Below are 25,485 nucleotides of genomic sequence, written 5' to 3'. Positions count from 1 at the left end.
GGAATATATTTCTGCAGGGGGACATTCTGTCAGACTGACACATCATCTTCCAGGAAGGGTATGAGGGATTCCTTCTCCAGAAGCAGGAGAAAGGATGTGTGATGAGGAAAACAAAAGGATAATTTCCTCTTGCTCCTTAAGCCTAAGAGCCCAAATCCGCTCTTTTTCAAGCGAGCACAACTGCAACCCCTTGCAACTGTACAGGCAGTCCCCGAGTTACGCGGATCCGACTTATGTCGGATCCGTAGTTACGAACGGGGATTTCTCGCCCTGGAGAACTAGAGCAGCGGGACGCCTGGTCCCGCCGTCCGCCTTCTCCGGGGCGAGAAAAGCTGCTCCCCGTCTCCCTGGTCTGCTGGCGGGAGACGGGAGCAAAGCGGCGGAGCACTGGGGGCCGGACCCGCGGCCGCTTCCAGATCAGCTGGAAGCGGCGCGGGTCCTGCCGGGTGCTCCGCTGCTCTGTTCAGCGTCTCCCTGGTCTGCAGACCAGGGAGACGCTGAGCAGAGCGGCAGAGGACCCGGGCCGGACCCGCAGCGCTTTCAGCTGATCTGGAAGCCGCGGGTCCGCCCGGGTCCGCTGTGGCTTTGCTCAGCGTCTCCCTGGTCTCCAGACCAGGGAGACGCTGAGCAAAGCCGCGGAGGACCCGGGCCGGACCGCGGCGCTGATCTGGAAGCGTCACGGTTCGGCCCGGGTCCTCCGCAGCTCTGCTCCACGTCTCCCTGGTCTGCTGGGGGGGGGACGCAGCTAGTGCCCCCCCAGCAGACCAGGGAGACGTGGAGCAAAGCCGGGGGCCTGTGGTAGAACAGGTGGGGCACTGCCGGTTGGTCCCGCAGCACCGCTTCTTGGTGCTACTGGACCAACCCGGCAGCACCCCAGCTGCTCTGCCCCAGGCGTCCTGATTCAGCTGCTGATCAGTTTCAGCAGTGGCTGAATCAGGATGCCTGGGGCAGAGCAGCTCGGGTGCTGCTGGGTTGGTCCAGTAGCTCCGAGGAGCAGCCGCGCTACTGGACCAAGCCAGCAGCACCCGAGCTGCTCTGCCCCAGGCGTCCCAAAGTCAGCCGCTGCTGAAAGAGACCAGCGGCTGACTACAGGAAGCCCGAGGCAGAGTTGCTCTGCCCTGGGCTTCCTGGAATCAGCTGCTGATCAGTTTCAGCAGCAGCTGACTTGGGGACGCCTGGTGTTCTTATCTTGAATCTGTATGTAAGTGGAACTGGTGTCCAGATTCAGCTGCTGTTGAAACTGATCAGTTTCAGCAGCGGCTGATGCCAGTTCCGACTTACATACAGATTCAACTTAAGAACAAACCTACAGTCCCTATCTTGTACGTAACCCGGGGACTGCCTGTATTTGCCCCACTTCTATGCCTTACTCCTGAATTTCAGTGTTACTCCAACCACTGGAAATCTTCCGCAAGTTAAAATGCACAGACTAACTAGTCACAGGCGTATTGCCAAGCATTTCATACCTCACCTCATCATTTTCAGATTTATGCATAGGGTTTTGCTGCAGAATAGCTCCAGTGCTCCACAGACTCTGAAGAACTCTGTCAATATTTCAGTGAGTAATAGAAATAATGAGCAACAACGACTTGGTGACCTTTTAAACACATGACTGAGTTAGTGCTCCTTACTCAGAAATCCACCGATAGTGTGTCTGTCAAGCATACCTTGTAATCCAACATTCACCCAATGCACAATCAGGCATAATTCAAGGTTTTTGAGATTATGAACGTCCTATTTAGGAGGGTGGGGGCGTCTGCAAAGCTTTTCCTGTAATTTAAATTTAAAGAGACACCCTCCTCACCAAGGGGGAAGATTTTCTAACAACCAGGATAGTCAGGGCAGAGTGGCAAACTGTACTCCCTATACAAGGAGCCCTATTTAAAGTCTCTATCCCCTCTTCCTTCCTTAGCAAAACTGACCCTTATAATGTCTGACTCAAGCTAGGGGCTTGTGATATTTCAAAGGCATCAATCGGGTCTACAGCTTTTCCTCTATTGGGGGGCCCAGCAGGCCAAGGAGCGGGGTTGACTAAGCGGAGGGCACTCCGGGCAGGTGACTACCACCACCGGCGCGGCGCATCGCGAGGGAGTTGCGGAAAGGAATTGCAATGATAGCCCGTGCTCCGGGGCCCGGCCCAGGAGGTTCCCGGCACCCACGCCTGGGGTGGCTCGTGTCCCTTTATCATTGCTCCATGCTGCGGCGCCACGCTGAAGACAGCGTCCCGGCGTCTCCCCTTTGCCCCAGCCAGCGGTGCCCTTGCCAACCCCGCTGCGGGCACGCGGGGCGCAGTGTGGCCCGCGGGTTCGGGCGCCGGCTCCTGCCCAGCGTGGCGGCGAATTGCGGCCCCCGCAGAGCTCGGCGCTGAGGTGGGTTCTCCGCGGCCCCGCAGCCAGCGCCAGGCAACCGCGCGGGCTGCGGCGCCGCGACTCCCCCTGCGGAACAGCCCAGCCAGCTCCAGCGCGGGCACTCGAGACGCGCCAGCCGCCATGGCCGGGTGCCGCGGCCCGGGCGAGCCCCCTGCCGGGAGCGGAGCAGCGGCGCCGCGCGAGGAGCTGGGCGGGCGCCGGACGCTTTACCTGCTTGGGCGGCGGCGGGGAGAGCCGCTTTCTGCGCCCCGTCACCCTCTTCCCACCCCCTGCGCTCGGCGAAGCCCGCTCGCAGCTGCCGCTCGCCCGAGCTCATCATGAAGCGGGCGAGAAGGAAGAGCCCAGGACCCAACTGCTACCTGGGGCCCGGCGCCGCTGGGCTGAGGTGAGGGCGAGGTGGGCAGCGTCCGGGAGGAAGGGAGCGCGCAGAGCCGGGCTTCTGCCCGGCGCCTCCTGCTGCTTTGCTGGCGCCGGAGCGGAGCGCGATGTCCCCTCCCCCGCTTGGATCCCGTGCACATGTCGTGCAGCCGCTACCGGCTCGCTGCAAACCAGCGGGAGCTGGAGGGGGTGGCGGCTAGGGAGGACGCTGTTCATCCCCCGTCATTAGCCCCGGGCCGGTCCCTCCTGCACACTTAGAGCCTGGCGCATTGTTTTATTTCCTACATGGCTGAGCTCGTTCGGGGCTTTCTTCTTTCTTCTCGGCTCCAGCGGCCCCGGGAGGAGAATGGAAACATGCCCGGGAGAAGCGCGTGAAAACCCCGCGGGAGGGGAGCGAGCGAGCGGCGGTGAACGCACTTGGCGATGCGAGAAGAGTGCCTCGGAGGGGGAGGGTAAATCTCCATCTGTTTGGTGTGTTGCTCGGCGTGATGTCAGCTGTATCCTAAGGACACTCTTCCTCTGTCAGGAAGTGCACTGGCTGCAGCTGAGACGTGAGGCGGAGGAGGGGACGCCGAGGCAGGCAGTCCGTGCAGGGGTGTGTGTGTGTGAAGGAGTTTGGAGCTCGCGGGTCAAGCAGGAGTGCCCCTTCCCTCCTTCGGTCCCAGCTGGAGCTGCACCTTGTAGCTCCGGGGTGGGAAGCGGCTGTTCTCACGGGGGGATTGGTCTCCTCTCTCTAGAGGCAGAGGTAACAGTCCATCTGGCGAATAGCTGTCCCGCTGCGACCGCGCGTGGCTCCCAAGTCCCCCAGCAAACCACATCTTGGCATATCGATGATTCAATAACTTCTGCTCCGTCTATCAGCCGATCGTATTTACTGTCTTGTTTTATATTAACGCGGGTGGGTCATGTGCTTCACAGTTTCCTCGGGAAAGCCTTCACTGATGATTTCAGTCGCAATTTTGGGGGCATTGTTAAGTGAATCTATGTTTTGCGTTTGTCCCGCAGGTTACAAACGCCCCCTGTGAACGGGGCGGATTGGTAGTGAAGGCTTGTAACAAAAGTTTCTTTGAATCGACTCCTAGTTTGGAGGTGACGAGGAGACAGGGAGGAAAAGAAATTGCTCTCGAGCGCAAGGGATAGCTCATCTTATACATGCTGCCATTTGCCATGAAGAGAAAACAGAAGAGATTTCTGCAAATGACGTTGTTGTTCATGATGGCTTTAATTTTCCTGCCTAATATTGGTCTGTGGTCCTTATACAAGGATAAACACCTAATGAAATCTCCAGAGCCAGGAGAGCAGCAGGTGAGTGAGATGTGGGAGGAGGGGAGATTGAGTTTTGTTTGCTAACTATTAAGGTTTACCAGCATTATTTAGCTTGATGGGTGGCTGCTATGAAAAACTAGTTTGCACTTAATTATGCTCTTATGTCATTTAAAACTTGAATTTGCTTTGAATGCTGAAGATGTCTTTGATAGCCTGATGGTAAATATGGTGTGAAGTGGGGAAAAAAGGAAAGCATGCGTTGTGCACGAAAACAAGAAAGTTGTATAAGGCAAATTAATCTATAGGTTTAAGTTTCTCAGGAGAATACTTGCATGGATAGTTATAGAATCTGACTATGCAATGATCAAGATCTGGCACCAGATTCACACAATGATAAAGATCTGGGACTAGATTCACACTTTGATAACAGACACGATATAGTGGCTATTATCAGGGCTAAACTTGGCCCCTAAAGACTGTAATATTCACTAGGAGCAAACCAAAAATGCGGTCAAAATCAGAATTTCATCTTGCCATCATGTAGTCTTGTGATGGCTCCTAAAAGGAACTACAGCAGTGTGTCTATTAAAATTGTACATGTCCAATCAAGTTAAACTGTTATTTGCTGTTCTTCTAGGAACTGCTTTTCTTTTTATTCTACTAGAACCTTAAAGAAGTGACTGCTAGCCTTCTCCTTTCTACTGACTGTCGTTATGGTCTCGTACAACAATAGATAATGTATACAGAGATCAGGCTGTGCGTTTGATGTCATAATATGCATTTAAATATTTCAAACTTACATTCCCTTCAGTCATCAGTTGTAATTAGCACAGTTGCTAAACCTGTTTTTTCTTAAAATGATTCAGCTCATTAAGTTTATATATTGCTCATAAATCTCAGCAAGACTTTCATTCAATATTTTGATTTGTTATAATGCAATATTTTAATAACTAACTGCTCTTAAATTCCATAATCACTGATTTCTTTTGAATAACACTGCTGTGTTTCAACTGTGTAATCTTCTGAGTGCTATACGGCTTGTGTTTTTCAGTTTAATTTGAACTTTTAGCTTGTTTACCACCTCCACAATCTTGATGAGTTTATTAGACAACATCATGTATTATCTTATATTAATATTCTTAATTTCAAGGGTCATCACCCATATATCACACTCTTTTCACATATTAAATGTATTTAAGTCATCCTATTCAGTTGAACAGTGACATATCACTAACAATCAAATAGATTTGCTATTACTAAAGTTTGCTCTTCATGTTACCATGCTTGTTAAGTATACTTATAGAATGCTCTGAAGACACCTCTTTATAATAATAAGAAACCAGTGTCCTCAGTTTCTCTATTTTAAGGATGTTTTGCCTTTTACAGATTAAGTAGATTGGATCTTAGATTACAGGGACTATAAATGATTTTTTTTTTCTAAAGAAAGTCTAAAATATTGATTGGCTATCAGTTTACAAGAAAAATAACTTTTAAAACTCTCCAGTTTCTTCTTCAGCTGGTGATTTAAGTGAGGTAAAATATTCTGGGTGGAATCCACGGTTCAATGACTGACACAAAACACAAACAGTTACTATTTTCTAAAGAATCATGGCTAGAAATGTTACATTTTCTATTTTTAAAGATTACAGTCTAAGTAGAGCAACATGCATAAGCAAAAACAAAACAAACAACCCCCACCCCAAACAAACACTGCAAGGATAAACTCTCATTCTGAGAGATCAGCTGGAATGTGCGAAGAGCTAATGAGTCTTACTAATAAGATTTTAGCAACTTTGAAATGGAGTAAGTTTTATTCCAATGATAATTGAACAGCCATGTGACTGCATGAAGAACTAATGGTAACAACAAACAAACCTGGCAATGAAACTTTCAGCCCTGACTTCAACTTTATAAAAGTTCTGGATCTGTCCAAAACTATCTGGATCTTCAATTGCTTCCAATCCAATATAATTGTGAAAAGTGAGGTTCATTGCTGAAGATGTCATAGCAAATGAGAACAGCAGGTTGAGGTGAGTAATGTTACTTCTGTATATTTAATAGATCAACTCGACATCATGATTTAACGTGTGCTATATTTTAGACAAAAATATACAAAAGGAACAAAGGGTTCAATTAGTTTTGAACCCCCCCCCCAAAAAAGATATATCGTAAAAAGATTGTAATGTAATCTGAGGGGAGAGTAGCCGTAAAACAATGTCAACATTCTGTTGAACCATTTTTCTGTTAATTATACATAGAGAATAACTGTTTAGGTATGAAACTATATTTCTTACAGACTTTACATTTGCATTCTAAACTGATAAATGATTAGTATGAATACTGCAAGTTAATAATTTTAAGCCTAATTAAGTAGGATATTGAATATTTAGTTGTGATGTAAGAGAAAACATGTATAATTTGAAAAATTAGACTGTTACTATACAACACAGATATGATTGGGAAGAGGGGGAAAGAAGTGGGAATTATGTCCTTAAAATAATAAGCTATCAATTGACTGAATCAGGAGTGACTCTTGTGGTTATGAATAAAACATGTGTTAGGCCATTTTTAAAGTATATTTGGACATTGTTACTACTAGTTACAGAGTTGATATCTTAGTTTGTCAAAATTAGGCTAATATTATGTGGCATAAACATCAGTTGTACTTCTTTCAAGAGTAAGATATAGTTTTATGGCATTTTAACTTGATATGTTGTACAAAATTTGCCAGTGAATGTTTAAAGCAGACACATTCCAAAATCACTTCTTATTGAAGGTTCTCTTAATCATTATTACCCTGTGAATCTGCTAGTTACATTATAAGGTGCAAGGAATGATAGTGGGCTGACAGAAGCACTGACATTATGACAACAGCAGGCAACAAAGCTGCTCAAAATGGGCCACATGGTTAAATGAGGTGTCTGTTTCTCTCATTATATAAGACGCCTACTGTATGTTATGGTTGAATGTGGGAAAAAATCTTTGCTATTTATATACCTGCACTCTTAGAGTACATTAAAGTGAAATGCTTTTTTTGATAGTTCCTATTATTATTATTATTTTATTTCAGTGGGCCATTCCCAAACTTAATCAGCTCATGTTGTGGCAGTCTTGCACAGCTATTGCTGACATTAGAGCTCTTTCTTATGAGAGAGAATTTCACTGAAAATATGTTTCTGGCAACACTGATTCAGAGTATATAATTATTCTAGTTATTGTGAGTTAATTTTATATGCAGTTCTAATCCTGTGAGTGTTTCATACAATTGTATTACCCTGGTCTCTTGTATTTTTTTTTTGAAGTGATTACTTACATTTTTGGTAGCTTTATCACTTAGCTGACAAACACAAATGGATCTATTATCTTCAAGTACTTAACCAGAGAGTGCAAAGGCATAGTGACACTGACTGAGGGCTCTAAAATGTCAGGAAAGAATATTAACCTTCCCACAAAAAAACTTAACAATTAAATGATATTTAAGAAACCCTAAAATATACATCTCAAAAATAAAATTCAGTTTCTCTTTTACTCTCTAGAGCTCAGTCTACCTTTTTATACCTTGGAAACAAAATAAATGCAGAAAGAATAAGTTTTCTCTCTCTTCTTTTTTAATGGTTATGTTAAAGAATTAACACACAATGGTGCATTTGGGCTCTGTGTACTGCTTTTACATAACTCATTCATTCTGTTTTCTTGTTTGTCACCAAAATATTCATGTACATTATTTAAAGCGCCTTGTTTTATCATTTCTTGTTACCTGCCTAAGGAAAGGAACCTAGAAAGTAAATAATTTTGATTCACTTTTTTAATTTCACTTTCCATTTCCTCTTATTGGAGTGCTGGTTGTTGTTTACTCCAGTAGCCACTATGTTATAGTGCTAATGCCAAACTACTTAATTTGGCTGGTATATTTGTTGCACAGTTTTATGCACTTCTAATAAAGTTTTATCCGTGTTTATTCTATGCAACTATTACATATATAAAAATAATTCCACAAGCTAGAATTTCCTATTATGCATTTCATGGTCAAGGTGTCCCCAAATAGGTAGATTATTGAAAATTGCTGTGGGTTTCTTTTATTTGAGGGATAGTTGGTGTGGAGAATGGTAACATGGAGAAGTAAACCCCCCACCTTCAAATGATGGTCTTTGTATATTCCATTGTGCATGCATGTGTGCTCTATGAGCTTGAGGCTGGAAGGTTTTTGTTAGTAATGTCTGTTAGAAATGCATGCTCCCTACTGTTCTGAACCAAAGGGGTAAGGGGCAATGCAGACCAACTGACTCTTCAGTTTCCATCTAGTGCCTAGGTCTGAGACTCAGGGCTGGCCCACAATGTTTTGGCACCTGAGGTGGGGAGTTGAACCCATTGGGGGAGGAATAGCTCAGTGGTTTGACCATTGGCCAACTAAACCCACGGTTGTGAGTTCAGTCTTTGCTGAGGCCATTTAGGGATTTGGGGCAAAAATTTGTCAGGGATGGTACTTGGTCCTGCTGTGAAGGCAGAGGACTGGACTCGATGACCTCAAGGTCCCTTCCAGTTCTAGGAGATAGGTAATCTCCATTAATTTATTTATTTTTATTTAGTTCTCAAGGTTTTTCAAGGAAGTCCAACCTAATATGGAGGATTTGTTTGTAAAGGGAACTTTTGTTCAGTGGAAGACAACTAATTTGTTATACTTACTGAAAAAGTCAAGGACAACTCACTAGCCTTCAGCACAAAGAAGGAAATACCAGATGCCATAACCATATAAGCAATGATTGGCACTTCAACCCTTTAATGACAAAGTGATAGTAAACTACAAGAGAAATGACAGAGGTTCAGTAGTGTGAGTGCATTTCCCTTCTTGCTTCCATCTCCAATCTGGCACTAAGAAACACTTTTGGACTTCTCAGAGATGTGAACCACTCCAGGTACAGTGTCCATTTACCTAAATGTGATGAAGTTTCAGAGGGGTAACTGAGTTAATCTGTAACAAGAAAATCTTCAAAAACAACAAATAGTCTGGTTGCACTGTAAAGACTAACAAACACGTAGAGAGTATCATGAGCTTTCATGGGCACAGCCCTCTTCTTCAGATGACCGGAGTGTTGGAAGTCAAGGATCAAGAAATGTGATGGATCACAAACCTGGATCTTTTCTTCTAAGTTTGGTAAATAACAGTCACATGTGATCTTCACAATTTATTCTGACTATACAGGTTGGACCTCCCTGTTCTGGCATCATCATGACCTGACCAATCCCAAACAAGAGAATTTGTCAGACCAGAAGCGGTCTTTTGCCACCAGTCCCCAAATCCATCACCCATTGCTGGCAGGCTGCCCCAGCAGGCAGCTCTGCTTCACTCTGCTCCTCAATGTGGCTGGGCTGTTTGCCCGGTTACTTCTGGCTCCCTGGGTGGCACAGGCTCTGGCTGTTGCTGCAGGGCTCTGGTCCGTCACTGCCAGGGTTATCCCCAGAGCTGGAGCTCCAAACCCTGCCTGCACAGCCCTGGCACTATGAAGCCAGGGAAAGCTGCAGGGTTCCGACCCCTGCCCTGTGCAGCCCGAGCCCTGAGCCTGCACTGCTGGGGGAAGCTGCTGGGCTCTAGCTCTGGCCCCATGCTCCTGGGGGTTGCTCTGGGTGCCCTGGCCTCAGCCCCACAATCCTGGGGGCTGCTGTGGGACTCTGGTCCTAGTCCCATGCTGTTCCCAGTCGGGCTGCTGACCCTGATGCCCAGCCCGGTCGGCCCTACTGCCCTTAGGCTCCCAGGCTTCTGGTCCAGGAGCATTCATGGTCCTGCTAGACCAGGGATGTTGCCAGACCAGAGAGTGCCAGATTTTGGAGGTACAACCTGAACTATAGAGTTCCTTTTCCTCTTCCCTTTTCAGTGACTCCTCCTGTAAAAGGATGCTCAGTCAAGAAGTGGATACTCTTCTTCTTCTGTGAACAAGAGAGGCAGTAGTGCTGTTAAACAGGGGAAACGAGTTTTTCACTCAAAATATTTCATCATCCCCAGGATGATCACTTTAGCTTCAGTAGTTCCTGTACTGAACAAATTCTACTGATTCACAACTCTCAATTTGAAGAATGTTTACTTCTATGTAGACATCCATTCCTCCCACAGAGGATTCCTAAGGTTCACCATACATTCAAACTATTAGCAATATAGGGGCTTCACGTAAGCCTTGCAATTATGCTATGGATATTTACTAAAGTACTGTCAGTCGTAATAACAAATTTCTAATGACTGATTACTGAGGAGCAATCTCATCAGGAGGAATAACAGTAACCCCAGCTTTGGTCAGTCTTCTGAGTGCACTGGAAATCTGCATAGTGTTCTGCATACAAAAGTTCATTTTAGATTATAGGCAAATTGTGGAGTTTATTGTGCCAACATTGGACTCTATCAATGTCAATGCATACCTCACTCAATGCAGATTCCAAACTATAAACAACTTGACTTAAGCTGAGCCATAGAGAGCAATCCACTCAGACTTTAGTTTCTTAGGTCACATGCCTTCTTGCACCCGAGTGACACTTTTCATGGGTTTTTGCACTTGTTGCCACCAGGATTGGCTTTGAACATTATATGTGCTGAGCAGATGCAGTGTGAACAAGCTAGCATTGATTTCCATACACATTGCAAGCTTCTGTATTCTGTGGGAAAACAAGGGCCACTGCCTCAGAAGTCATTATTTGAAGATGCCTCCTTTTGCTGTATGTTGATCTAGAGAGGCACTCCATCCTAAGGGACATGGACTTCCCAGGAGTCCCAGGTGTACATAAACCTATAATTATGTACAGTGTGTAAAGTCTGTATTTGCTACCATTCATACAGACATTGCTACAATATTCTACATCAACTAATAAGGGGGAGTGAAATCCATATTTCTGTGTACAGAAGCTGTTAATCTTTGGAACCTGTATATTTGCTGTTAGATCACTTGGCTGACAGTGTAATTCTGAGGGATACACAATGCACTTAGCAGATAGTTTTCCAAGGACCATGAATGGGAACTACATGATTCCATAGTATGGACATCTATTCCCAATTGGGATGAGGAACTTTCCGTCCTAGGGATCTGTCTGCATTTTGAGATGACTGAAAATGCATGATCTACTATTCCAGAGGAGCTAAGAGTCAGGGAGATTCATTCCTAGCCCATTGATTGGGACAGTTGATGTATGCTTTCCCGCCTATTCCTCTTTTACCTTGGATTCTGAGGAAGATCAAACTAGAAGGAGTGTTGATCACTCTGGTTGCTCCCAGGTAGCCAAGATCTTTCTGCTTGCCCAATATTTTCAAATGTCACCATGTACGTACATTGGTATCCAATCCTTCCTGCACTTATTCACTTAGGACAAGTAAGGTCACATGTTTCAATAGGCAGCAGGTTCAAAACAAACAAAAGGAAGTTTTTCTTCACTTAACGCACAGTCAATCTGTGGAACTCCTTGTCAGAGGATGCAGTGAAGGCTAGAACTTTAACAGGGTTCAGAAAAGAGCTAGATAGATTCATGGTGGTTAGGTCCACCAATGCTATTAGCCAGGATGGGTCAGAATGGTATCCCCAAGTCTCTGTTTCTCTGGAGGAATCACATGATGATTACCTGTTGTGATCCCTCCCTCTGGGGCATCTGGTATAGGCCACTGTCAGTTGACAGGATACTGGGCTAGATGGACCTTTGGTCTGCAGGAGTATGGCCATTCTTATGTTCAGTCAACCTGACAGGATTGACGTCCCTCCACCTGATAGGCTGGGCATTTAGATCAGTGTTGAATATAAAAAGGGCATATTCACAAATGGTTGAGGTTATTTTTAATTATAATGGGAAGGAGTCCACTAAAAAGTGCTTGTGATGTGGCGACTGGCCTAACAAGGGCTGTGGAGGCAACAGCTGTGGCATATAGCAGCCAATTAGGACCCAGCTGGTGCTGTATAAATAAGGGCTCTTGGAGTGGAGGAGTGCACACTCTTACTCCAGCTGTGGAGTGGGAGGGACCTGGCTGACAGGGAAGCTACAGAGGCTTCCTGAGACAGAGTAGTACTAGGGAACTCTGGCTGGACCCCTCTCCCAGGCTCCAGGGGCTGAGACCAAACCTGAGGGTAGTAGGGCTGCAGAAAACAGCAAGTCTACCCCTTGACAATTGTGAGTAGCCATTTCAGGCTGCAGTTTGCCCCTGAGGCAGGGGCTAGATTATGACTTCAGTAGGTCACTGTGGCAGGATCAGTATAGAGGGCTAGGGTTCTCTAGGAGGGGAACCCCAGAATGCAGGGCATTGCAGTAGATTAATACTGGGAGGAAAAGGCATCATGGACAGGAAAGGAGATAGGGTCTGAACTAGTCCAGGAGAGCAGTAATTGAAGATAAGACACAGGCCAGCAGAGGGCACTTGTAGGTGGTAGAGCTGATTCCCAAGGAGTCTAGGAAGAGGCACTCTGGTGGTAAGTCATGGCCCTATTATAGTGCTACCTAGAGAAGTGGAAAGGTTCTGTCCGGTGTCAATATTATTGGATGACTCTGACATCCCCATCTTGTTAGAATATGTAGATATAGACTTTTTGTTATCTCCTTTCTTTCAAGATTTCAGATCTGGGTATACATAACAGTTTAGAGAAAGGCAGCTTTTTTGTCTGCCCTTCTCTAATTTTATAATTACTCCATCTTCACACATCTGTACAATTTCTGAAATGTCTGGCCAGAGACTTTCCCTCCTATTATGAACACTACTCTATCATGGGTCTTCGGTCTGGTCCTCCATTCAAACCTTTAATCAGGCTTCCATTCTAACCTTTAGCCTTGCATTCTTTGACCCACCTATCTATGAAATGGTCACCCTCACTTCAGCTAGACAGGAAGATGAGTTGATTCATTTAGCTTTGGCAGCCTACCTACAGAGGACAATTTCCTAAATGATTTTGTGTAGACTCTCATCTAGAGCTCAAGTTGCTTTTGTAATTCTCCTTTTGAGGCACATTCTGGGGTCCTTCCCTCCCAGGGAGCCCTAGCCCCCTATACTGATCCTGCCACAGTGACCCACTGCAGTCATAATCTAGACCCTGCCTCAGGGGCAACTGTAGTCTGAAATGGCCACTCACAATTGCCAAGGGGTAGACTTGTGTTTTCTGCAGCCCTACTATCCTCAGGCTTTGTCTCAGCCACTGGAGCCTGGGAGTGGGGTCCAGCCATCTTATTGACATCCTCTTATTGAAATCTGTAAAGCAGCAAAATGGCACTAGGTCTATACCTTCATGAGACATTATACCTAGGTGCAAGTTTCTGCTGCTGCTGCTTCTTTTGACATGGAAGCTCTCCAGTCACCGATACCATAGAGGTCCTTATATTCTTTCTTTAATTAACTGTTAGTTTCTTAGCCATGGTCTACACTAGGACTTTATTTCAAAGTAACCCCCTCAGGTCAACTTTATAAGTGGAGTGTCCACACCAGCAAGTCTGTTACTTCAAAATAATGGACCACATATTTAGAAATTTGTATTCCTGTTTTCCTTGGGGAACAATGCTAATTTCAAAATAGTTATTTCCAAATAGCATTAGTGTGCATGCTCTGATGCCACTATTTTGAAATAATTACCCTTCAGAGGGTACGTCTAGACTACGCGCCTTTTTCAAAATGATTTTATGTAGACTAGACTACAACCAGTACTTTCGAAAAAACAAGCTGCTTTTTCAAAAGAGAGTACCCAGGCAGTCTGGATGCTCTTTCAAAAAAGCACAGTTTGCATTACATAGTGCCTTTTTTCAAAAGAGCACTTTCGAAAAAGGCATTATGCCTTGTAAAATGAGGTTTTCCGTGGTCGAAAAAACTGCTGCATTATTTCGATTTACTTTCAAAAGAATGTGGCAGCAGTCTAGATGCAGGGGGATTTTTTTAGAAAATAAGGCCACTTAAAAAAAACACACCCCGTAGTCTAGACACACCCAGAGTAATTTGAACTATTTACTTCCCAGTGCTTCCTTGGTGTCTAAGTCGAGGTAGTGCATCGACATTAACAGAGCCTGCCTTGGACTAATTTTGAGGCTTCCCTATACAAGAGACATGCATTTTGATTTTATAAAATTGGAAGTTAAGTCAAATCTAGTTATTTTGAAATAATTTTCTAGTATAGACCTGCCCTTACAGTGGAACACAGAGGGGCTATCATTTAGTGGGGAGAAGTTATTTTCCTCATGAAATAACTGACGTCCTTCAATATGTGTGGTCCCTCTGTGCGTTCCACTACCTATCCCCATCCTCCCTGTTTTGGATCCTTTACTTAAGATTCATGGTAGAGAAGAAACCAGAGACATAGTTGATTTGCACCTTGCAATATGTCGTCTGTTCTGGCACAAAGATGAGAAGGGCACTGGCCTGGGCCAACAGACATAATTAGCACAAATAGGGGGCCAAAATAGAATGCAGATAGGAACCACATGTCTCAAAGAACTCAAATTTCTGTTCAAGTAAAGTAACTTCTCTTTATTCTTATTTTCTTGAAGCTTCCTCTGTCACCCCTATTCTATTGGTTTAAATCATCCTCTCACCTTCAGATCTCTCACCTTTTCATTGCTCATATCTCCTTTTCATCTAGTGACTTGGTTTTTTTCAATATCTTGCATCATTCCCCTTCTGTTATTTGTATGCCCTTCTCAGTATTCTTCTTTTCTTTCACCTTCCTAATTTTCTGTTTGGCTACCCACATTGTAGAGTTTTCCTATGGGAAAAAGCATTTCAACATTTTTCTTTTCTGGAGATCGTATCTGTCTGTGTTCCACAATGTTCTGCTGTGCACAGGAGCAGATGAGATCAGAGGTGACTGAATACTTGAGTTAGCTGCTTTGGTTAATTTAAAAAAGCTCCATATTTACTATCAGTTCACTAGTGAGTAAAGCAAGCAAGGAAGGTAGTCTAGCAAGGATCATTAAAGAAGTCAGCTACTTCTCCCAGCTCCTGCTCTTAGCTCTATCACCAACATGGCATCTCTCTCAACCTATTGTCTTGTGCAAACTTACATTGGTTGAAGTCAACTGGTTCAAACTCCTATGTGGACATACCTGTGCTGATTTCAAATTAGTTATGTCAGTTTAGCTTGAGCAGGCTGAATTTGTATGTCTGTCTATGTTATTTACATGACACATATCACCATAGTATCTGAGCACATCACAATCACTTCGGGTATTTATGCCCACAACACCTCTGGGAAGCAGAGAAATACAACTGTCCCAACTCAGAGATGGACAACTGAGGCACAGACTAATTGACTCACCTAAGGGCACACATAAAATCTGTTTCAGAGCAAAGAAATGAGTCAGAGTCTCTAAAGACCAACACAAACAGCTTTCCTTTCTAGTGCATCCTTTCTCTCTAAGAACCAAGGTATAAACAATGTAGGAATACTCATACACATCGTTATCATTTTAAGTTTACAACTTTGTGTGTCAATGGGTCTGCTTACCCTTCCCCTAGTCATTTTTTAATCCCAACATCATTTTGTAAAGATCCAGATAAGAAAACAACTCTTCAGTGGCTGTGTAGGCAAGTATGACAGCTGTTATGTCAGCAAGAGCCAGGGAAAATAGAAACCTACAGGGAATTTGGAGAAATGTGAGAGGATTTTTTTACACAAACTTGTAGAAAAATGACTGAGGATTTCCCCAAATGTCCAGAATGTTTGCAGTAAATCTATTTTCTATTGTGGTTGGATTTGTTGTTTTTATTCTAGTACCAGATTCTATTGTTAAACCACAAGGAAAATCACAAAAAAAAGGAATACGTTTTACTCAGTTTCTACAAAGTATTCCTGTCTGCACTGCAGGGAACCAGCAAGTTGAGTGAAAACATCAAGTTGCATCCTTCTTTCTCTAAGTGGTCTGTGGATCCGCTATGAGAAACCTGTTAACTGGCCATGCTGGTTTGTTTATTTAGCAGCTCCGCTACCACAAAGCCTTGCAGCTCCCATTGGCTCCTGTTCACTGTTTGAAGCCAAGGAGAGCTGCAGGAAGCATTGCTCGGGCCCACACCGCTTCCTGTGGCTCCCCTGAGCTGCAAACAGTGAATGGAAGCCAATGGGAGCTGTGAGGCTCTGTGGCTGCAGAACAACCAGTTTGAGCAGGTTTTTCAGTGTGTATCTGCAGACCACTTTCAGAAATACTGCTTTATGCCTTATATTTTATGGCCATGGCAAACATCTCAATTCAAAGAGCCATCTGATAGTCTTTTTATTACGGGTATAGTGGAAGCTGGATAGCACATTCCACTACTACTTGGCAGTTCAGTTTCTCCATCTGCTGACCTGTAAGGGGCTTGATAAAGAATAGAGTCACTTGTGATGATCCTGTGGCCTCATAAGGGAAGTGTTACTTGATTGTTAATGAAGTAATAGTTTTCACTCTACACATGAGAGAGAATATTCAGCTATTTGCATATTTTTAATGTTAAGTCTTTCTCATGTGCAACATCCTTCAAAATTATTATTTATTTTAACATCAAAGCACCTAAGGCCACCAGTCATTATGCTAGGCACTGTACAAATACAGAACACAAAGACAAAACCTGCCCTAAAGCTCTTACAGTTTAGTACAAGACAAGAAAGAAAAGGTGGAGACAGATGGGAAAATATAAGGAAACACAGAGCCAATATTAGGCAACATGATAAGCTAGGATCTCAGTATACCAGTGGCTTATCTTCTGTCAGGGTTTTGCAGGCATCATGGCAAAGAAGAGTTTTGAACCAGGATAATGAGGTAATTTTGCCAATGTTTATGGAGATATGCTTGTTGGCCTGAGAGGTATCATGGGAGAAAACGCAAAGGTGGTACTTTGATAATTTAACAAATGGATGGTGGAAGTTTGCATTATAGGCTGATTGGAGGCACAGAGTCAGTATGTTGATAGTGAGTGAGAGAAAGAGAGAAAGTTAATGTAGATAAACCTAAGGTTTATAAATGCAGATCCATTGACTCCTAGCCTGTCTGGCAATCACACTGAAGAATTTAGTTGGTATAAAGTGCTGCTGGTATTTGCAGTGTGAATATGTAATTTAAAAGTGCAGCTGAAGGAGTAAAGCATGCTATATCTGCTTTTTCATGCCTGTATATCTTGGTATGGCCTTAAAAAGTGTCATTTTAAAATGATAGACCTCTTATTACTTTTTGGCAACTACGAGTATTTTATGTTGAGCTCAGTATATTGGAGGAAGCCCTCCTGTGGCTAATTTGATACCTATCTATTTGCAGGGATGTTACCCAGAAGGGTATAATTTTGAAGATAAAATAACTATTTTCTATATCTACACGTCAGTTTAATTTACATTTTATGTATGTCTATTAACCAGCTCATGTTAACATTTTCCCCTGCCTATTTTAGATTAATGAATATTTGACATGTCTAGGAAAAATTCTAAAGTAATCCAACACATTTCCCATGTGAAGAATCTAAGGTACTGATTGTGCACTAAACACAGAGCAGGTGGACCCCTGCACCCATGCAGAAATCCACTGAAGTCAGTGAGCAGTTGTGAGCTCAGGGGGCACAGTGCAGAATGGAGACACAAGTGAGAAAAAAGAACAGTTCATCTCATCCCTCTCCCATACCTCAGCTGTGTAAAAAATGTCAAAAAGCTGCTATATCATGGCCCTGATCCAGCAAAACACTTAAGCATGTATTGACTTCAGTGATCATAAAGTTAAGCGCACGTTTAAATGCTTTGCAGGATTGGGGCCTAGGAGAGGGGCAAGTTTGAATGGTCACATTAAACAGGGTAAAACATACTGCAAAACATGTGAATTCAAAGGTTGATAATTTAATCCCAAAGAAATTCAGGAAATTCTCAATTAAGATTCCCACATGTCCCTTAACTCACCCTGAGCCAGTCAGATGGAGAAGGTTAGGATGACAAAAATAATCTACACCATGAATCTTTGCCCTTCCCTCAAAATTAATGGAAAGCTTTTGGTGTGGGGGAAGGAGGGGTTAGGTCCAGTCCAGTAAACTCTTTCCCTTGTCTTTGGTTGACATGATCTCAACCTGTTGTATCAGCTCCCATCTGAAAATGTTTTAATAGTGATACATCAGAGTACATAGTATACTGGAAAGCCCAAGTTTCTTAGGATTTATGCCTTGCTAGACATATTGTACTGGACCTTATGCTGCCATTTTTCCAGAGAAGGTTTTGCTGCTGGGAGATGGACTGTGGAACCTTCATCAAAAAGGTCCTTTCTCTTCTGAAGAAATATGTTCAGTTTGTCAAGCATTACTCTTAGGGTGCGTCTAGACTGGCAAGATTTTGCGCAAAAGCGGACTTGCCAGCAGTCTACACTGGCCGCTTGAATTTGCGCAAGAGCACTGACTTTGTAATGTACAAAATCAGTGCTTCTTGCGCAAATACTTTCATGCTCCCGCTCAGGAAAAAGCCCTCTTGCGCAAGAATACTTGCGCAAGAGGGCCAGTGTAGACAGAGAAGAACTGTTTTGCGCAAAAAAGTCCCGATGGCTAAAATGGCGATCGGGGCTTTCTTGTGCAAAATCACGTCGAGACTGGCCATGGATGCTTTTGTGCAAAAGCACTTTTTGCGCAAAAGCATCCGTGCCAATCTAGATGCACTTTTGCAGAAATACTTTTAACGGAAAAACTTTTCCGTTAAAAGTATTTCCGCAAAATCATGCCAGTCTAGACATAGCCTTAGAGTAGTATTTGGAGGGGAGGAGACAGCTTGCTCAAGAGATGTAGCTGTACCACACTAGAGGGGGGTAGGAGACAAACTTAGTATAGGCGTGCATTTAACTGAGAATTGTCTCTTTTTGATTCATAAATTCCCTAAAATGACATCAGCAGATCTTGAACTGAGTTTTTCTTACCCTTATTAAAAATGCTAAATTAATGGATTAGATAGGAGCCTCCAAATGTACTCCTTCTGGTTGTCCAACCTCTGACCTGACTATCTAATTTCTCCATGGACAAATATCCAACTTAACATTTATATTACCTGCCTCACCTTGTACAATTGCACTGTTTGAAAATGAAGTATAAAAATAATTGTACAAACTGGTTCTATATGAAATATTTATATTTTGTAATGCCTTTCCTACTGAAAGATTCCAAATGAACTATAAACTTGAACTAATACACCAAATATATGGACCCTGATTCCCCACTCAGTCCAAGAATTGGTGGTAATTCCCTGATAGTTATATGGTTCCAGTGCAAGTTATGGCTATACATGGTGATCCCTAACTTTCAATGTTTTTACACTGTTCACATCACTGTAACATCTTAATTTCCACTAGATGGTGTGACTAATATCTGTGTGTTTGTGTGTGTGTGGGGGGGGGGGGGTTAATTTGTAACAAAAGAGGTGCCAGAGCTTCAGACTACATGGCCAGAGAGGATTGACTGCTGGCTGGATACCCCACTCTTAAAGCAGTGCCTCGGCCAGCAGTAGCACAGAAGTAAGGGTGGTGTGGGATGGTACATTGTCATCCTTCTGTGCTACTGCTGATGGCAACACTGCCTTGATAGCTGGTGACCAGAGAGTGGCAGCTGCTGGCCAGAAGTGCCAGATCTTTGAACTGCCAAACCTAGAGATGCCTGGATTCAGCCCCAGCAAGCCATGGCAAATTTAAGCTCAGGAGAGTGGGGGTGAGGGGTGTGTGTGTTTGCGCACTGCTATTTTGTGTTCATATTAAAGAAGGCAAGCTCAGAGCACATCATACAATTAGAAGGTTGTTATGGCCTTTAGTTTTGTGGAAAATTCATTCTACAGTCTGAGAATGACCCCTCCAGAAAGCACTGTCTGGCACAAAAGAGCTTTGTCCTTTGCACAGTTCTTCCATCATCCCCTGAAACTCTCTCAGGGTATGTCTACACTACCCCGCTAGTTTGAACTAGCGCGGGTAATGTAGTCATCCGCAGTTGCAAATGAAGCCCGGGATTTGAATTTCCTGGGCTTCATTTGCATGAAGCCGGCCGGCGCCATTTTTAAATGCCGGCTAGTTCGAACCCCGTGCCGCGTGGCTACACGCGGCACGGAGTAGCTAGTTCGGATTAGGCTTCCTAATCCGAACTAGCTGTACTCCTCATTCCACGAGGAGTACAGCTAGTTCGGATTAGAAGCCTAATCCGAACTAGCTACTCCGTGCCGCGTGTAGCCGCGCGGCACGGGGTTCGAACTAGCTGGCATTTAAAAATGGCGCCGGCCGGCTTCTTGCAAATGAAGCCCGGGAAATTCAAATCCCGGGCTTCATTTGCAGTTGCGGATGACTACATTACCCCTCCTAGTTCGAACTAGGAGGGTAATGTAGACATACCCTAGGTGACTAGCTTTAGTAGTTGACCCTTACAGCTATGAGGGTATGTCTACACTACCCTCCTAGTTCGAACTAGGAGGGTAATGTAGGCATACTGCACTTGCAAATGAAGCCCGGGATTTGAATTTCCCGGGCTTCATTTGCATAAGCGGGGCTCCGCCATTTTTAAATCCCCGCTCGTTTGAACCCTGTGCCACGCGGCTACACGTGGCACGAACTAGGTAGTTCGAACTAGACTTCCTAGTTCGAACTACTGTAACTCCTCGTGGAATGAAGAGTAATGGTAGTTCGAACTAGGAAGCCTAGTTCGAACTACCTAGTTCGTGCCACGTGTAGCCGCGCGGCAGAGAGTTCGAACGAGCGGGGATTTAAAAATGGCAGAGCCCCGCTTATGCAGTTCAAATCCCGGGCTTTATTTGCAAGTGAGGTATGCCTACATTACCCCGCTAGTTCGAACTAGCGGGGTGGTGTAGACATACCCCTTGAGAAGTAAGTGCAAATTGCACCTGATCTCATGCCACCATATATGCCTCAGAATGATTTTTTCCTGGGGTTCTAGCTGTGACTCAGCTGCTTTGCATTGTCTCTCAGCACAGAGTAGTTGTTTAAGTCACAGCTTAATACACCTTTGATTTTTATTAACCAGTTTTATGGAATTTGATATGTGTAGTAAAGATTTCCAAGAAAGGTTAAATTCATACACTAGTCATGAATGGGGAAAAGATCACCCTCATTCAGTCCCCTATTCAGCATATCACACTCTCTCTCTAAAAAGGAATGCATTTCAATGTATTCATTATTGTTTGGATTTCTCAGTTGAATGCTGTTAAAATTATGTTTGGTTCCTTGAATCTTGGAACTTTAAAGATTGTCTTTTGAAGGAATGATTGTTACACATTAGCATGGAGCGGGCATGAAGAACACACATTAATATCACACTACAATAAGTATATTTGCTATCTTAAAATGACTGCATTTTAAGTTGTCTTTGATATGTACACAAAATGAATGACAAGCTTGAATGGATGTTGTTTATGCAGAATGCTTCAGTATAAACTAAAGTGACAAACAAATTGCTGATCAAATTTTGCAGTTATAACACCAATATAAAAATGTAAATCTAGAACTTTTGATATTAAGCAAAGTCACAAATGCTCTATTAAAATAACAATCACAAAACACAACAAGGAAAGAGATAGTTACAAGAATTGTCTGAACCTTCCTCCCCTCCAAATTGATGCATGGAAGCATCACAGGAAAATATTAAATAGTTTTTTTTTTTTAACTTGCATTGCCTATAGAATTAGTTCATCATAATATATCTCCTAACAAAAGTAATGGCATCCTGGAAAAATAATGGAAACGATTGGACTCTTTGAGGTGGTGAACTAACTAGAAAAGGACCATAGTAAAGTCTTCCAAGAAGGCTGGAGTGGCTGCAGAGAAACCAGCCAATCAGGGGCCAGGAAGGCCTATAGGAAGCTGCAGGACCAGAGTCAGATCAGCATCTCTCTGGAGCCTTGAAAACGTGTCAACCTTGGTAGGCTGGCTGAGGGATCTGTAGCACCATGGAGAGCTCCACAGGGAGAGCTATTGTAGACTATGAGACTTAAGATACAAGTCCTGTGGTAAGGGCAAAGAACTGTCTCTAGGAGGGGAAGCCCACTCTCTGGGAGTGGGGAAACAAATTAAGAGACAAAAAGAAGAGGAACACGTGCAGAGGGCACTGGGATGGGCCCCTTTTAGATGTATACCCTGGAAGTGGTTGTAGTTCACACACTATGACCCCCTGTTGGGGGGCTGAGTAGCCAGAGATGCTGACAAACTGAAATAATTCAGGCATACACATTTGGCCAAATGGGGAAGCTCGTGAGGGGGGAATGCCACTCTGTTACAGGCTCACTTTTCCTCATATGTTGAGTGGAAGGGAATTTCCCCCACATGTGAAGAAGCTTCATCCTACAATGGAAGATCCGTCCTACAATGGTCAAATCTTATTTTCCTTCATGGTCTATCAAAGCACAACAAGAAAAAGCCTTAGAATCTGCCTTCAGAAATAGAAAGCCAATAAAGAGATAAAGCCCTCAATAAAACTATTGCCAAATATTAATAAGTATAATCCAGGCCATTCCATTATATGAGTGAAGTTTGGCTCAAACGATATCAGTAGTTTCAACTAACTTTTATAAAACCACACTAGTAACTCAACAAGTGCAACTGTGTAAACATTCCATTCTGTAACAGGAACTCCAGCTACAACAGCTGCAGAGCATAATGGGACTGATGACCTGTGCTAATCAACAAACAGTAAAGAATATTCAGCCTTTCGTGTCCCCTAAATCAAAGTAGTAAACACTCTTTTCACCACAATTTACCAGAAAATCAACAGCTATATCCAAATGAAAACACAGTCCAAGTTATTTATCATGCATCTCAACAAAGCTAAACTCTTCACCAGCAGAGCAAACGATCAAAACAGAAAGATGGTCAAAATGCAAGACCAACATCTAATCCACCAATCAATAAGTTAATCATGAACAGCAACAAGCTGGCCTACTACAGATCCCTGCACAGAGCTTTTATGCTAGGAGACCAACTCAGCTTAATGAAATATGCAAAACTAAAGCAGATACTCACCAAATCAGTGACCACAAACTAGAGGTGGAAATGAGGATGCACAGAACACAGGCCCAGAGAAGTGTGACTATATGGCCAATGTGACAGAGCACAGATAAAGTCAGAGCCACTTTCTGTTCCAATGTCTCAAAGATGAGGAAATGAAACAAATATTCCCTAAATGATCTGGAAGCAGAGGATTTCTCATCCAAAAACAAATGAGGGGAAAAACTGTCTGAGATGATGACACACATGTCACTGTCCTACATAGCAACCTGCCACCAGATCACCAATGGTCAGCAATGACAAATGGGCATGGGGGCCAGAACACAGAGTATATAGTCCTGTTCTGGGTGGATCCAACATGCTTTGTGAAACACATCTGACAGGCCTGGTGCTTTGTTCTACTCTGTCAGCACTTGCATTACATAAATTCTTATTGAATTGAAAATAGAGTAAGACTCTGTGTGTTGAAGCTCTCCTTTGTTTTTAGCCTTGCATGATAACACTAATAGAATGGATTCTACAGAAATACGTATTAGTCCTCTTTGCAATTCTTATTTATGATTTTGAGTGCCCAAATGCTCCAACAGGAATGGAGTTCCATTATGTTAAACTGTGTTTAAATATATAGGAAAAACATTGTATCTGACCTCAAAGAGCTTGAAAAGTAATTTTGGTAACATCCAAAATGCTATTTCCTATATCTGGCATTCGGAATTGTTACCCAGGCAAGATGATTCTTAGAGTACCAAGGATTGTGATTCTTGTTATTCCTATCTCCAGTCAGGAAGAGTCGTGGAGTTGCTGGGTATCAGCTCCTGAAAACCACCAGTCTTTTAATCATTCAAGCACTTTTCTTTAGGTAATGCTAGCCCTAACTTTACCTTGTGGGTTAACAATAGGGTAACCCCAATCTCTAAATCCACTTGAATTCTTCCCTTGTTATATCCATCCCTGACATTGGCTATTCTCAGAAATTGTAGCTCCTCTGCACCCAACCATGCACTATAGCTCAGTTAACCTTAAACCTCTGCTCCTATAAACCACATAGTACTCAGGTGAGTACTCAACACCAAACACAAATAAGTTGATTTAAGAAAGAATATTTAACAAGAAATGAGAGTGAATGGTGGAAACAATAATTACAATACAAAAAATAATAAAACCTGGGGATACTCTTATCAATAGTTAACTTTGCTTTCCAGTAAAGTAGATTTTCATGCCCCATTACCCCTCTCATCAGTCTCTTACAAAGCTGGCTTATTTCTCAAGAACTGGGATTCAAAACATCCATGTAAGAAACCTTTCATCAAGGGGTTTTCCTCAGTAAAGGGGTTCAGAAGTTCTTTTCCTGTGCTCTGTTGCACTGAGAAAGGCCTTTTGTTTCTATCAACAAATTCAATAGCAAAGCTGTTTGTTGTAATGTTTCTTTTTCACCTCTAAGAGGTTTTGATTGTTTGGTGGTGCCTCTCGGGGGTTTTCTTTGAAAGTTTTGAGGAGCAAAACTGTTCATTTGATTACTTTGTATTACCTCACCAGCTGATTATGGAGGGGAATGACAATTCCTTCTTGCCTGACTGGGTCATGACCCAGATACATTATCTTTTGGAGGCCAGTTTCTACTCCTAGTCTATCAAGCAGACTTTCACTATAAATACATAAATCTTGAAAATTACCCATATACTGACAAATTACAAGCATTCTCTAGACACCACACATGATATCCCTTATAGATAAAACTCTGTAAGATGAGTTTGGTATAATGAGTTTGTAAGGTTTTGATGTGACAGCTGCTTAGAGAGAGCATGGGACCATTTGCCAGTAGGTCTCTATGCAACATCATGTAAAGCAGAATGTTTTTTGCTCCCTGCTCCTCTACAGACTGCTTATACACACATCTTTTTGCAAAGGCAGCACTATATGGTGAATTACTTTGGAGACTGTCATGGATTCTTTACTATGTTTTTGTGAGTCTTTGCTATTAATGAATGCTTCAGGCTTCTGATGGTCTTGGTGTTCTCTAGGAATTGGAGCTATTGAATTGTCTCCCAGAGGAGCTGTTGGCTCTTCATTTTCACCCTTATTACTAAAAATAATATTTTGTCATATAGGTAATGGATTCTGTGAATTTCAGAGACCTCCAGGATATTTTCTGCTGCAGACCCTTACCCAGGGATGGCAGGGGCCCGAGAATTATCAACTGTCACAGGAGCATGGGAGTGCTACTCCAACCCTCCTTCACTAGCAGTCACCTTCCCCACCCTTCATGATTTTTAATAAAAGTCACAGAACAGATACTGGCTTCTGTGTTTATTGCTCATGACTTGTCTGTGACTTTTATACTAAAATAGCCATGATAAAATCTTAGCCTTACTCATTATTTTTTTGTCATTTAGTTATTTCTACTTCTTGCACATAGACTCATCCTTTCACTTCTCTCTTTCATTCATGAAACCTCTCTCTAATTTGGTCATGAAGAAAAGGTAACAAAGATGGTGTCTACTGTCCTGCTCTCCTCCTAGAGTGCTTGCTGTAATGAAATCAGTTGGCTTGATCTTCTTAGCTT

At 43.3% G+C, this 25,485-nt stretch overlaps 1 protein-coding gene across 3 annotated transcripts in view; it reads left to right on the top strand.

Annotated features, from left to right (window-relative positions):
* Positions 1 to 2,279: 2,279 nt before the first annotated feature.
* The window catches only part of GALNTL6 (polypeptide N-acetylgalactosaminyltransferase like 6), an 826,316-nt gene continuing 803,110 nt past the window's right edge, over positions 2,280 to 25,485 (top strand). Inside the window, exons 1-2 of one of the 3 annotated variants that reach the window (XM_089777920.1) lie at positions 2,280 to 3,199; positions 3,753 to 4,052. In XM_089777920.1, the coding sequence (XP_089634046.1) occupies positions 3,900 to 4,052 (153 nt within the window). In that variant the 5' untranslated portion in view covers positions 2,280 to 3,199; positions 3,753 to 3,899. The remainder of the gene's footprint in view (positions 3,200 to 3,752; positions 4,053 to 25,485) is intronic. The other 2 variants (XM_075930206.2, XM_075930205.2) reach the window with 2 other exon arrangements.

Source organism: Pelodiscus sinensis, chromosome 4, assembly GCF_052426305.1.
Source record: "Pelodiscus sinensis isolate ZL-2025 chromosome 4, ASM5242630v1, whole genome shotgun sequence".
Taxonomy (NCBI): domain Eukaryota; kingdom Metazoa; phylum Chordata; order Testudines; family Trionychidae; genus Pelodiscus; species Pelodiscus sinensis.
This window is presented reverse-complemented; position numbering and strand designations above follow the sequence as displayed.